This window comes from Mchenga conophoros, linkage group LG17 (genome assembly GCF_057382185.1).
Source record: "Mchenga conophoros isolate Kocher_MC1m ecotype Shallow Benthic linkage group LG17, M_conophoros_male_GT1.1, whole genome shotgun sequence".
Classification (NCBI taxonomy): domain Eukaryota; kingdom Metazoa; phylum Chordata; class Actinopteri; order Cichliformes; family Cichlidae; genus Mchenga; species Mchenga conophoros.
In genome coordinates, this window is record NC_140542.1 from 29,718,658 (window position 1) to 29,733,923 (window position 15,266).

Sequence of the window (15,266 nt, forward strand, 5' to 3'; positions counted from 1 at the left end):
AGAAAACAATCTCACTGCAACATTTTCAGCTCAGTTCTCCTGAGACCTATAAAGAAAGGTTGGGAAAGGAAATAATGTGCGAGAGAGCGAGTGTCAGTGAGTTAATAGCTGACCCCTTTTAGAACATACAGTAGTGGATTTTGCAGGGCTCTCCTGCCCTGTATCTTTGACAATCTCTGCTGTACCAAAGAGACCGGGAAAGTGTATTGATCCTGAAGCAAAAGGAGGTCGATCCCCAGAAGCTTGGACCCTGATTGATGTGCTGGTGGACTGAAAAGATAACATTGTGTGTGATCTTTGTGTTTCTTCACAAAAGAAAAATGCAATTGCTGTGTCATGCAGGAAGCATTGTTTTTCTTTTGAAGGTGACTAGCTTCCCAGGTCCAAGTTAAAAATTCTGAAATTTCCAATCTTCTTCCCCTACCCCATCAGCCCTATCAAGTAATCTACTGGGTTTTATTTAGCCAGTATTGCAGAAGCAAGGCTGTTTTCTTTCAATAAAAGCTAAGTAGTTGCTCTGGTTTCCTGACCAAATAAAAGTGCAACAAGGTCATTCTAAATGCTGCATTAATGCAATAATGTGTAATAAATATGACTTGGATAGCACTTAAAAAAAAATGATACCACAGCATTTCCAAAACAAATTTTGGATTTTTAACACACAATGCATGTATGTGGTTCTTAAAGCAACACCAAATGATGCAAGCTAGTAGAGCAGGGCGATATGGCCAAAAATATTTATCACGATATATATTTGAAAATTTGCGATAACGATATAACTGACGATATAATTGATGCGAGACAAAATACAACTCCACAACATTACTAGCGCAAAAAGACAACCTTCCATTTATTTTCACTTAAATAAGAAGCTGGTTTTTATGTACATTAAAGCTTCATAAAAATGTAACAGTGCAAATGCAAATTCCTTGCTGAAAGTTTAACCAGAAGGCATTTCCAGTAGAAATGGGCTGACATATCCTGAGCATAACCATATATAATATCCACTGAAGTTAAAAAGAGGTGCTTTGCAACATTAAACTGCAGTATGCAGTAGTATTTTTCGGACCATAAGGTGCACGGGATTAAAATGCACATTAAGCGAAACAAAGCAGTCAGAAAAATCAAATTTTATTAAACTCATTCTTCTTGCTTCCTCCACTTCTGTACCATTGATTCATTAATGTTGAATTCTCTGGCAGCTGCTCTATTCCCACGTTGTTGCAGTATATTAATGACTAACCTCGTATTGTGGATGGATTATCTCAGTTGTTCTCCTGACTGAAGTTTGGTCCGTTTACAGCATCCTGCCATGCGATTGCATTTGTCTCTAACTATCAGGAACTTTAACGTTAACTTTTATAAGTGGAAAAGTGTTAGTGTTCGTCCTCCAGCTTCACTGTTTATGTTATGCTAACATAGCTGTGTCGCTAGCGATTACGTAGCACATCATTATATACCAGCTAGCCCAACTTCAGTAACCCTACAAACGTCACTGCTGTTTAGTTTCCTGTCTTCATTTATGTTGGAAGTGATAGCAGAGCTGTACGTTTGAATTTTTTCAGAAATCTCTCAGTCAGAACATGCTATATACATTATTGCTAAGGATTGTCTTATTGCATTGGAGTCACACTGGGTTAAATATGTACACTTGGGTTTTAAGGGGTATTTATTATTTTCTTCTTTTTTGGGTTGTATGGAAGCCCCAAACGCAATTTCATTGTTCTTGACAATGACAATAAATAAATACTACTACTACTACTATCATGCTTAGGTAACTAGCGAAACTAGCGAGCTAACTTCCGCTAGCTTCCTGCTAACTTCTAACTCTGTTAAATGTAATAAATTTTGTTTTAATGGATGCCTGGAAGTTAAACTTCATAGTTACACCTGGTAGGGCAGCAATGCTGATCGTTTTATTAAAGATGAAAGAATTTAGACAGTTTTTAACGCTCAGTGATGCTGCAGTGTTCGTTTGAACTGAAGCATACGGAGTTTAGGACCCAGATGACGGCCGCTTGCATGTTCTGCAAAAAAATGTGCTTTGTCGTGTATCTGACGGACAAACACCAAACCAGTTCCACATCACTGAAGTTGCACCATTTTTACAAACCAATTCTGGTTCATCTGTTTCACTCAACAATCGGCCATGTGCGTATGAAAACAAAGGCACTGCGCATGCGCGTTTTACTCATATTCTTTCGCATACTTCCTTTTCCTATCGTTGCCTAACATTATACCGGTATTACCGTGAACGGTATAATATGGCCCAGCCCTACAAGCTAGACAAGCTATTTAGCAGAAACATACTGTTTTTGTGAGTAAATAATAATGTCCTTGGCTCAGTATCTATTTAAATTGCATTTTCGGATTCTAATTACCAGATGAGTCACTGATAATGAATGATAATAGCTGTACTAATTATCCTGAGAAAAATTCAACGCAAAGATTAGAAGGCTGGTTGAACAGAGTAAGCTTATTTTCACATCTCAATTACACAACTTGGAATTTTCTAACAAAATGTCATCTCTGGGTGATTAAGAAGAAGATGTTTCTTTAGCTACCTGTTTTCATGGGAATGCGGAGGTGTAGGAGGGTGGGAGAGTAAAACACTGAATCTATATTTCACCTCATGATTAATTTCAAGATTTCTCACCTTCAAACAAAACACGAGCTTCGCATCATCGAATCATCTGGTCTTTTCTGAGCAGACCACTCACCTCTGCAGAAATTAAACAAAGAGAAATTGAATAAAGATGGAACCCCAACTCCACTCAAACATCATAAGGTCAAGGTAAAGTATTAATACTGTGGGGGGAAAGGCAGCAATAATATAAAGGTTAGAAGAATAAAGAAACACGAACTTTTCTATTTGTGTTCACCTTTATATGTTGCTGGGATTGCCCTTGTGTTTTGGAGCTCATCTTGTAAGGGGAAGATTTGCTCTTTGATGCAGCATGTTTTTCAGTCAATAACAGCAACATTGCCCATTATCTTGGTGCACCGCTGCGAATTTTAAAGCAACAAATGTTAACTAGCTCACATAATTGCATAAACCAATGCAATGGTGCAAAAAACAAGGTGGGTAATTATGGAGATTCTGTTTACATCTAGCTGGTATTAACATATGAAACAACTAAAAGGACGATAGACATTGCATTTTCATTCTGCTGCATATGGTGAATGACTGAGCTATCAACAATAAATTAACCAGATAAGCAAGGATCATTATTGCTCTGCATTAAAGTCAGTTGAAATGGTACTAGTCCTTGCTACAATAATGCTGTGGCAGAAAATAAAAATGTTGTATTCAGCTAAATTTGTTAAGCACTTCTTTCCACATAACCTGAGGCACTCCACAGCACGCTTTAAGGGTGCTGCTATACATTGTAAGTCTTTATTGCATTATGTGTTTGTAGTAGGCTTGTTGTAGAGGTGAGAAATGCCTCCATGGGCAAGGACAAGACTAAATACATTCTAATACTGAGTCAAATCAAAGATGATGGAAAAGGTAGGTGTTATTTTGCTATGTGATATATTTTAAACCCATAGGAGCTACCAAAGTAGGTACAACAAGTCAAATCCACTGGGTTGATTTATGCCAAATGCCTCACAGCTCCAGATATCAATCATGTATATATATATATATATATATATATATATATATATATATATATATATATATATATATATATATATATATATATATATATATATATATATGGTAGGAAGATTTTTTTGAATGAATTCTAGCAAAGGGTGTGATCTTTGTAATACTGTCTGTCATCATGGTAAACTGTTTTATATTAAGAAATAATGTATTTGATCAAGGTTTATTTTGTGTAAAAGGGCTGAATGAACCCTCTGTGTATATCAAATTTCACACTAACATCAGAGTATACACAGCCACGGTTGAATTCCCAAACAGATTTTCATTGATTTATGTTTGTACATCTGTGGCATATGCATTCCAGAAGACACAAAAACACCAAAATCGTCAGGAAACAGATTTATAAAGACTGTATTGTGTTATTGTGTGTATATAATATATCAGGTTTATAGGATTCCTATGAGCTGTCATTCCTCATAATAGCCTCTCTTCTGGAGGCATATCAGATTTCCAGCTATAATGTAATGTTCTCCAAGGCTGTATGAGTTGTTGAAATGGATATGGTAGGTATGTATTTGTCAAAAAGGAACTATACAACATGTGAATGAATAATAATTAAAAAAAATTAATTAACCCTAGCTGTTGATTTCGTTATGCAGTAAATGCTCATGTAGAACCCAAAATTTGACATTTCAGCGTTTCCAGCATTTTTAATTCGAGCTGATTAAAACACACACACACACACACACACACACACACACACACACACACACACACACACACACACACCTTTTGTTTGTTTCTAAAGTCTGAAATGACCCCCAGAATACATTTTTTTAATACCTAATTTGAAATGATTCAGTCTTTTTCTTTTTAATCTTTATTTGATAGGACAGTGGAGGGAAAACAGGAAAACTGTGAGAAAACCTATGGAAACACATCCTTCGGATGGATTCCAAAATTAGCCATAGCATATGCTCAACCTAGCGAGATGAACCGGTGCCCCCGTTGGACTCTTTTTTCAACTGTGGGATGACAGTCTTCAAGAGAAAATGTTGACTGCTTTTATTACATTAATGGGAACTAATTAGCCTACTTTGAGGTTTTCCCTGTCTATTCAGGGATGTTCAGAAAACAAATAGTCGTAAGGAAAATGAAAAATTAACTACATTTATAAAAAATACTACGATTGTTTACAAGATGTCCAAAACAAATCAAGGAAAGACAAGATATTTATGAGATTATGTTAAAGAAACACATGTTAGGTTAATTTGTAATTCTAGGCCTTGAGTGAGAGGTAAATAAAGTACTTAAAGTGTATAGAATTAAAGGCTGTATGAATGTATGTTTAAATGGGGCTTGTAGAAGAGGTGGGCGGATCAATCCAACTATCGAAAGTATCAATACCAACCCTGGCACTTGTATTGGATCGATACCACTGCAATAGGATTATGCTTGTTTCTATCCTCTAAGTTCAATATGTAGCCAGTTGTACTGTGTTAAATACATGTGTTTTTTGGAAATGAAAAAAACAACAACCACCCCTTAAAATATGCACAATGAAAAACATCTGTATATTATGTGTTGACTGTCACATCTATCTTATTTATAGCCTACATCATATTTAAACAACAGAAACTGACCCAAAGTGCTTAGAGACAGGCACATTTACACTCAGGGCTCCAAAAAACCCCCATGTTTCAAAAAACATTACAAATTGAAAGGTATGTTTTGTTGTATTAACTAACGGTTGTGGAACGTAATCATGCCCAGTAAATCACAATAATTCAGTAGTTCAAAATTTGAGAATTAATGATGATTAATCTTATAGATAATGACACACTGCTCTGTGCTATAGAAGCTGCCTCTATAGGTTAAAAGTACTGTTATGGTTATTTGCATGTGCTGGCCTTGTCTTTACAAAATTTGCAGCACTAGCTTGTTGTCTAAATGTTTTGAGTGGTTAGTAAGATTAGAAAGGGTCCATATGACGCTAATTTTGTGCTGTCAACTACTGACACAGTATGTTGTCCCAGATATATATACACTACTACAGTTACAATACTACAGCGACACAACTGACAGGAAATTATGACAGGCAGTGTTGCGCGTCACTATCCCGCGCTACCACGTGAAATCAATAACCAATGAAAGTCGCTGTTGCATGGCCGGATGACGCTTCTGTCCAATCAACTCGCGTGTTCTTCAAATACGTCGAGTTCAGGAAGCGCTAAGAATCCCAAGCAGTGGAGAAAGTGAAGCCATCTATACCTGGCTTGAAGTGAACTGTCCAAAAATAAAAGCAAATTGCACTTTTGTGTTATTACATGTGACACAGATAACTGACATTTGTTAACGAGCTGCCGTTTGACTATGGGAGCAAACAACAGCACCCGCCGCGTGTCATTTGAATCAGACGAGAACGACAATGTAACGGTGGTGAAGGGCATACGGGTAAGTGATATGATGGACCTTAGTTGAACAGGTGTTACATGGCTGCCTTAATCCAATGCTGTGTAATCCGAAAGCGTTCTGGAGTGGAAGTGCAGTCTTATGCTATCAAAAGTGCTACGTGGCTCAAATGACGCAGAGTCCTGGCAGCCTGGAAACTTTCATTTATTTTCATTCATTCGTGAAGCATAGAAGAAGCAAATGTGTGGTTAGTAACCCCTGCAGTTGCTTTGAGATTTAGTCTGAATAAACTTTTTATGGCTTTTTCGGAATGTTGACGTCACTTGCCTCGTGCTCTCATGTCGGCTGCAAACTTATGGCTGCGTTGTGGATAATAATACCACTGATCAGCTGGTGATAAATATAGAGCAGAGCGGATCAGACTGTGGCTCTATCTATTATTACTCAGTTGTTAAGCCAACGTGCCGAGACTAGTGTTATTTTGGTGCTTATCTAAAAATAATAAACACAATGTGTAGATTTCTATACGAGCAGCAACAACATAGTTAAGCATTTAAGGAATGTACTTATTTCTTATCTTACCAAGAGCTGCATGAGAAGATTGATACCATTTATACTTCAGAACTGAAAACTGAATCGCTGAGTATGAAAACTGAAAATCAGGAAAACCAATGCCAGTCTATCCACCCCAACAGTATAAAATATCCCTAAAATTCCCACTAAATACTCTATTAACTTTATATTGTGTTTGCGTGAAATCTATAAATAAAGTGTGGTATTAATGTATACTTTATTGATCCCCATGGGGAAATTCCTCTCTGCATTTAACGCATTTAACCCATTCACCCAGTGAAGCAGTGGGCAGCCACTGGGCGCCTGGGGAGCAGTGTGAAGGGACGGTACCTTGCTCAGGGTAGCCCTTCAGTGGATTCAAACCCCTGACTTTCCGATCATGGGGCGACCACTCTACCTACTGAGCTATCCCCCCACTAGCTTTATGCATTTATTGTGATATCATCGTAATTTTTCATCTAAGTGTTCAACTTTTCTTCCACTCTCCTTTGCAGCTTTCTGAAAATGTCATTAAGCGCATGAAGGAACCTGCAGCTCCTCCAACACAACAACAACCTGCTACCACTCCATCACCCCCAGCAGCTCCAGCTTCTCCTCTTCAGCGGCCAGTGCCTCCCCTCTTTGAGCCCATCACCTCCTTTCCTCCTCCCCCTCCTCCTCTTGTTGAACCTGTTGCACCTCCAGCTCCTCCTCAGTCTGCCACAGAGTCTGTGGCTGCACCTCCACCTCCTGTAGAAAAGGTAACAGCACCCATCATTGCTGACATAGTTCCCCCATCTTCATTTCCCCCAGCTGCTGCTGTTGCTGCCGCTGGCGTTGTTGCTCCTGCTGTTGAGCCTGTAGCAACACCTTCTCCTGTTCCTGCTTCTGTTTTTGCTCCTGCTGATCCCCTGCTTCCTTCCCCCTGCCCTGCTCCAGCTGTAGTGGAAGTAGTCGCCCCGCTTGCTCCTCCTCCTCCCCTCGTAGGTGAACAATCACCTCTTAAAAATGAATCCACTGCTTCCTCCCTTCCACTTGCTCCTCCAAATGTGGCTGAACCCTTTACTCCTTCATCTGTAGCTGAGCCTTTATCACCCCCTTTTCCTGTCAAGACTGAGCTGATCACCTCTCCTCCCCTTCTTACTGACTCCGAACCCCTCTCCTCCCCTTCTGTTTTCGAGTCTGTCAACTTCATGCCACCACAGCCTGCCAAGCCATTTGTTGCACCTCCCTTGCCTGAATTTAATGCTCCTTGTGAACCAGTTGCCCCTCCTCCTCCTCCTCCTCAGCCCAAAGTTGAACCAGTGCCCAAGTCCAAACCAGTCCCACCACCTCCTGCTGCATCAGTTGGTGAGTTTTTATTCCAATTTTCTTTAAAAAAATCATTGCTGGTAATACAAAAATAAATATATAAACCATGCTATTATTCTCAATGTCAAGAGTGACCAAAGAATGTGAGGAAGAAGGAAGCTGATGTGGTTTGATTAATAACTTAAACAGCTAGTTAATCCAAAGATCAGACACGTGTTCCAGTTTTTATAGATTTATGCAGTTGTAATCTTTGACCTATGAAGCAGCAACGCAAACTTCATTCTCTTCCCTCTTACAACCGATGGAAGTGTAGTTATAACAAAACAAAAAAATCAATTGTTTTTGGGAGTGACTCGTTTTATTATGAAATGTACGGGACGCTCTTTACTTGTATGCTTAACTGCAAAGCCAAGGCTATGTGAGCCTCAGCTGTCCAGCTACAGTGAATTTTAATGATGTTTATTGTGTGGGTGTTTACTTTAAGCCACCTTAAGCTTTTTGCCTCCCAACTTTTCATGCAGATTGTAATCAGTCTTAATTTAAAAAATGGGCCCCACAGTAGCCTCGGTCATATTGTGATTCATTGCCATCCCCTAACTGTTAATGAAATGATTAATTCTAACTTGTACTAATGCTAATAAATTGATGCTGTAATTAGTGGGCAATGATTCTGCCTCGTCACTGTAAAGCTCAGGCTGTCATAATAACTCTTTTACCTTCGTGCAGTTTGGAAGTAAAATAGTGAGGCTAAACTCGTGCTTTTTACTCTTGTGGCTTTTATTAATATTTCTATATTAATAATGGATCAATTGACACTTTATTTGAAAGAGTCAACTTTTAAGAAGCCACAGAGAATAATCATGCAGTTTCCCTTTGCTCTACCATTTTTCACGTCTATGTTTTGGTATTCTGGTTCATTCTCACCACTATCATCTGTGACTATTTTTTAGCAGAGAAAACTTTCAAGGCCCTCCGTGTTCAGCAACAGGAGACTGCTGAAAATTGTCACATGTTAGTGAACATATTGTATCATAGCTTCTTAAAACTCACAGTATGAAATTCTCTTTGAATACTAATGTTGCTCTGTGTTTCCTGGACGTTGAAAAGGGTAACCGTTTGTTTTAAATGTCCCAATATGTGGTCAGTATTAGGCTTTCAGCTTGCTTCCAGTGCACAGCACACAGATAATGAAGGGATAATTGAGTGACAGTCAAAATGTGTGTGTACTGTCTCACCCACGGAGCTAAAAGCTGACACTCTTTCCACTTTTCTTTTACTCAAAGTAAAGTTTTAGCCTTATTGTCTTGCTAGTGTGGGCGCATGGCCCTTATCCCTTGACATTTGTGGCAGAGGACATTTGAATGTTACTTGTTCATTACGCAGAGCAGAACGAGCCGTAGGTGCAGATTCTTTCGAGGTTGGCATCCAGGGTGTGGGCAGGCTTCCCCATCCTTGACTGTGCTCAATCAGTAAGGTAATTAAAAAAGGCCAACTTATGCCACGCCACACTGACTCCAGTGATTAAAACAACACCTCCGCAGTTTCACACAACAAACCTCCAGGCCTCATTAAGGGAAGAAGGTGGTTGGAGAGTGTGTATGTGTGTTACATTTCTTTACTTTGCAACTGGGCTTCCATGGTATGACACAGAATTTTGTTTAGCTACATAAGTAACATAAATGGACAATGTGTAATTGCCACTGTCAGTCTTTTGGGTTTATTGTGGTTTAGTGGCATTTACAGTACCGCGCAAAAGTCTTGAGTCACCCCTCATTTCTTTACATTTTGCTGTTTGGACTTTTTGGAGCCATACATTTTCCAGAATATTTTTTAAGCAACTGACCTATAAATCATTCAAGCATAAGAAATGCACCTAACTCAGTGTTGCGTCTACACATAAAAGACAAATTCCCAGTTTTAAATTGTTTCTTAGACACTTTGTTACTAGCCGCTTGTCACAAAAACACATTTTTCCCCATTTCTTTAGATGATTCGTCAAATGATACCAAATATAACACTGGATTTGGTGTGCATGGTATGGTTTAACCCCACCACCACCAAACAAAATAATAAAAAAACCCAAAGACACTTGTCAATGGAGGATAAAAGAGGCCGGCCTAAAAAAAAGTAGCAGAGGAACAGTATCTGTAACTCAAGAAATAGAAAAAGAAACGGCAAAGACCTGGAACAGAATCTGAGAAATGCACCTGGCACTTACAATAACTGATCTACTGTTCACCATCATCAGAAATGGCCACAGTGGCATGTATTCAAGCGGTCAGGGGAGAGATAAAAAAGTGAGTGTCTATAGCCATCTGTAAAACATGGTGGAGGATCTGTCATAGTTTGGAGCTGGGGATTTTCCATCTGTAAAAGCATTCCTGTTTTGGGGGTTGGCTCAGTGTTGCCCCTCTGGTGGACCTGTTGCTAATTCCACTAACACCAAAACAGCTGATTAATAACCCCTTCTGCTACTTAACAGACCAGATCAGAAGTGTAACTGACTTCATGCAATACACTGACGAAAGATTGTACTTTTAATAATTTGAGCATTGTATATTATCTGTAGTCTCAATCAAAGATCACAGTTGAAAGAAAGGTTTGACAAATCTGTAAACAGTTAGATGATCCCTGGTTAACTAGTATTAGTCTAGATATTGTTTTCATCTATAACTGCGAGCTGTAGATGGTTTTGAAGTAAATAATTGTTAATAATCTTAAACTGCAGTTCAGTGGAGAAAGGTTTTCATCAATAAACTACTTGATTTGCAAACCTGAAACTTTAAAGTTGCCCCTCTAAAGTTGTTGTAGTAATTAAATGATCAATGTAATTTAAAGAAAAAGGCAGTTAGCAAGTCCTGCAGTCCTGAAGTTATTGTTGTCTTCTAATTTTAGAGCCAGTCATGCCCAGACTAACAATTTCCTGCATGTGGATTTTGCCTTTAAAGCATGCAACACTGATGTGCTTTCTACTGTTCTTTTGTAGAGTTGTGCTGCTTTTGTACCATCTCACTCTGTCTCTTCTAGGCTCAGCCTATGATGTTGAAATCGGGGCTCTGTAGGTACAAAACCATCTGTTGCAGAAGATAGGCTGCAGATAGCGTCGTTATTTATGATGCTAGCAGGATGTTTTCGTTCTTTATCGTGGTGCAGAATGAATTTGGAATTGATCAGATGCTTCTCTGATGTTAGCACATAACAAGGACAAAGTTAAACTTCTTTAGTACACTCGAGAGTTCCAGCACAATCCGAAAGTTTCCCGCAGTGCTGCATGTTCCAAGCAGCTTCCACATTGTTAGTCCAGGCTTTGATTCCCGTCAGCCTGAAGTCACATAAATTGCCTTGGAAAAGAGTGGGAATAGTGCATTTTCTTTTATTTTTATTATCAAGATGAATAAAGTTATAACTCCATTGTTTGCTCTAATTAGTTTTTAGATTGAAAGATACATAAAACAATAACTTAACTTGTATGAAGCGTTGCTGTCTACTGTTTTCACAGTGGTCACCTGTCTGTTCTGGGACATTAATTTATCATTTCTGATGTCTTTCCATTTCCTTTCATTGCTCATTAAGTCTATAAATACTAATGTGAAGTCTGATAAGAAGCACAGATCTCTTGGGACCGATAGAATATAGTCCTTATGCACACAGTGCAAAATAGTGTTTGTTTTGGCTGTATTAACATTTTTTTAATCAATGTATGTGGCTGCCTCCTGCAGGGTGTATTAGTCATACAACAGCAATGTGCGTCGACCTCTTTGCAAGGTCACCACGAGGTACCGAGTTTACAGAAGTATTAAAAGAGTCGAAAGGGAAAAAAAAGCTAACTTGGGATGATTGATTAGGCACGCTCTTTTTAAGGAATAAGAAAAAAAAAACAGTATGATGAATGTGAATCTTGTTAAAAATGTTGCAAAGTTCAGCCCAATCCTCAAAGGGTGTGACCTTAATGAGGCGGACATTGATTATGCGCGTCCACGAGAGTTGGGTATCGAGTGAAGCACTCAGCAGGTCGGCTGTCTCTAAATCATGGCCTGAGTCAGTATGTGTGCGCTGATTACACTGTAGTCAAGGTTGAACCTCCTACACCTTCTCCATTGTGCTATAAATATTCATGTGCCAGAGCCCACACACTGCTCTGGACTAATAGCCTGCTTAAAGATATCTCCCAGGTGAGGCAAGGAGAATTTGGTTTGGGGGGGGGGATTACCGTATACATTTGTGCATAAATGTTATGTTTTTCTTGTTGTCTCTTAAAAACGATCACTTAGATCGTGTCTCATTGCACAAGATTTTGTTAACAGGAGTAAAAGAGAAAATCAGATGATCTGACTTTCACCCGATTGCCGGGGCTGCTTGTTTCCTCTCCACGTTTTCTTTTCTCCTCCTCCTTTTTCCCTATTTGTATATAGTGAAAGGTGCACAGTGATTCGACTAAACGCGAGGTAGAAACGTGAGGAAGTGGTAATGTTACAGATTATGCCCTCCACGCGGGTCCTGGGGTTAATGAAACTTCTGATGAGAAACGCAATTTGCCTTCGTCTATTATCTCCACTGCCAATAGCCCCGCGCTCCACCGCCTCGCCTCGTTCTCTTTTGGTTTTTCCACAGGGTTTAGTGATTGGTGGAAATGGGAAGGAGGGGGACACGTCTAAAAAGATGATGAGTTTTTAATCTTTTTAACATTTACATGTCCTACTCAGGATTGACACGGGCTCTGTTGATCTGGAATTGTCTCTGACCCCAGCCAGCCTCCCTCAAGGACCCCAGACAGTGTTTATCATATCAGAACCTGTTCTCCTGCCGACCCCGCTAGCAATCTGAAGCTTCTTTCTGTAGGGCTGGAGAGGATGTGGTGATAAATGAGGAATTGCTTAAGAATGGCTGAACTTGGAGGACTTTTAAAATCTTCATAGTGCACTACTACAGGGTATATATATTCAGTATAAATGTAAGATATTCTAAAGGGCAGTTGATGCTGAAACAGAAGCCTTACCTTTAAAGTTCATAAAGACAGAGCATGACCTGCGACTTTTTGATATCCAGTCAAATCCAGCACAAGGATAGACATGTTTTAAATTAAGTATTAAAATAAAGTATTTTGAATTGTTGACTCGCTGTTTTAATACGCTGTTTTAATACAAGAGGAATTCCCATAGGTGATTTAAGAAGATGATAAAACGCTTGCATTTTAGGTATGATGGTGTCCTGTATCCAATCAATATACAGGGAGTGTTTCTTATTTATTTTTATTTGTTTAGATGCTCAGATATTTACAGTACTGTGCAAAAGTCTTCAGCCTGTACTATGGCTGTCAAGCTGTGTTATCGTTGGCATTTTCTGTAGTTCAGCTAAAGGAATGGGAACAGATGTGTTTTTTGTGACAGGCTGCTAAGTGCCTAAAGATACAATTTAAAATGTGTTCTTTGCAAAGTTGTCTGTTACATGCGGGCACAGCACTGGTTCATTCCTTGAGTTAGATACCTTTCCTATGCTCGAATGATTCATAGGTCAGATTGAAATGGTTTAACAAACCAAAAAAATCATTCCTGTGAAAACGGTCACTTTACCGTGTGGAGTATATTTGTTTTTTTCTTTTGTTCCGTTTCATTAAAATAAATCAGCTCCTGAAAACATTGTCATGTGAAGATTCTCTGTGGGTTCATCATATTTAATCAGTTATTTGGTTTGTTGTTGACAGGAAAATATTGAGCAGGTCATCGAACTTTAAGGTATAAACTGTTGATTTCTATTAGGAGTCAGAGTCACAGAGTAACTGTCTACAGTCTGCAAAGTCAAAGATGACAAACTGTGCGGTCATCTTTGTTGACCACATCACAGCATTAAGGTAATCAGAATGAATGGCTAGCCTGACATTACAGTAAATATGATATTGATGAGAAATATTAATATTGATCGCTGAGTTGCTGGCTCTCGTAGTCAGTAATGTCCCATGTAACTCGAGTGTACATTTCCATTTTCACAGGATTTTTTTTGTGGGTAATCTGAGTCTATTTCATAATAAATCACAACATCACAGCATATTTCGCACCGTATTTCAATACCTGTCGTAAAACATAATTAATACGTGTTACTTGGCAAGCCTACGGCAGAGCCTCTGTGAGGATTTCAGACCTACAGGTTTGTCTCTCCTCTGCTGGTCTTAACAGAGTTGTAATTAGACTCTCCTCCGCAGTGAGATCAATGGTGCTTCTGAGTGCAGTCAAACATGATGGATATTACTTTCTCACACTGTGGACAGTAGGTGACAGAAGCCTCTGCCTTTAAAGATATGCTATGCAGCACAAAAGTTGTCAACTGTCAGTCACCGCCTCTGTTTGTTCTCGTGTTTCTTCTGAAGGCCTGTCAAACTGAAACTCGCTCTATGGGACTTATTCATTCGCTTTACTGTAAGTAAAGAGGAATCCTCTGAAGGTAAAGAGATGGCCCACGTAGTCACAGTTTGAGCTCATGTTATATGTTGTTTTCTGCAGAGAAGACAAGATCGTTCAACTTCTGGTTTGTGTGTTTTTAAAGCGGGTAAATTAGTACGAAGCTGCTGAAGTACTGAAATTAGATTTCAGTATCCATGGCACGAGTTGCACGAACTACAGTAATATCTTTGTACAGTATCAGTATCATGACCTTCTTTTTGTTTTTACGTCGCAGCACGGATAACAACATTGTTTCACACGCACAAGTTTTAACTGGGAAGCAGAGGTTTGGCTGAGCGACATTTAAAACATTTAATTACTCTGTTGTATTTTAATCAGGAATTGTGTCTTTGGCTTTTAAACAGAACAATGTAAGTCGTGACGGGCTTAAATTTAAATCCTAAGCATATGTTATTTAAAAAAAATTCATTAAAATTCACATTGAAGTGAATAAGGCAACTTGAAGAATTGTTGGCATTCTAACGCTTAAGGAAATGATTAAGGAATCCAGTTGCTGCTAAATCCATATGTTGGACAGATGTGAAATAATGATTATAATAATGACCTCAAAACATGGCAGCTTTTTAAAATGTAAGATTTGGTTTAAGACTTTTTTTTCTTGTTTGTTTCACTATCCCGAGATGGCAAATGCAGAACGGCTGGGTATATTTCTGCTCTTATTGTTTTCTCCTAGTGTTAATCTGATTAATCTGGAATTAAGTTTGCGTTTCCTGTTGTTACCGCATGTTTTCAGGTAATAATAGACTCTGACAATAGGGATTATGCTATCTAACTAATGCGTTGTGAGAGTAATCTTGACAGACTCAGACACCCCCCCCGCCCTTCTATCACTGCAGTGGTGCAGCACACTGCATGGTGCTTCTGTCTTCAGAGCACGTTTCGGCCTGGTCGCTGGCTGGCATCTTTACTTTCATGCTTAATTACCT

General features: G+C 38.9%; 1 protein-coding gene across 5 annotated transcripts in view; it reads left to right on the forward strand.

Moving 5' to 3' along the window:
* Positions 1-5,839: 5,839 nt before the first annotated feature.
* Positions 5,840-15,266, forward strand: part of chchd3a (coiled-coil-helix-coiled-coil-helix domain containing 3a) — an 81,277-nt gene continuing 71,850 nt past the window's right edge. For 4 of the 5 annotated variants that reach the window (XM_085252174.1, XM_085252176.1, XM_085252175.1 and 1 more), the window contains exons 1-2: positions 5,840-6,064; positions 7,090-7,924. In XM_085252174.1, coding sequence (XP_085108300.1) covers positions 5,984-6,064; positions 7,090-7,924 — 916 coding nt within the window. In that variant the 5' untranslated portion in view covers positions 5,840-5,983. The remainder of the gene's footprint in view (positions 6,065-7,089; positions 7,925-15,266) is intronic. The other variant, XM_085252178.1, reaches the window with a different exon arrangement.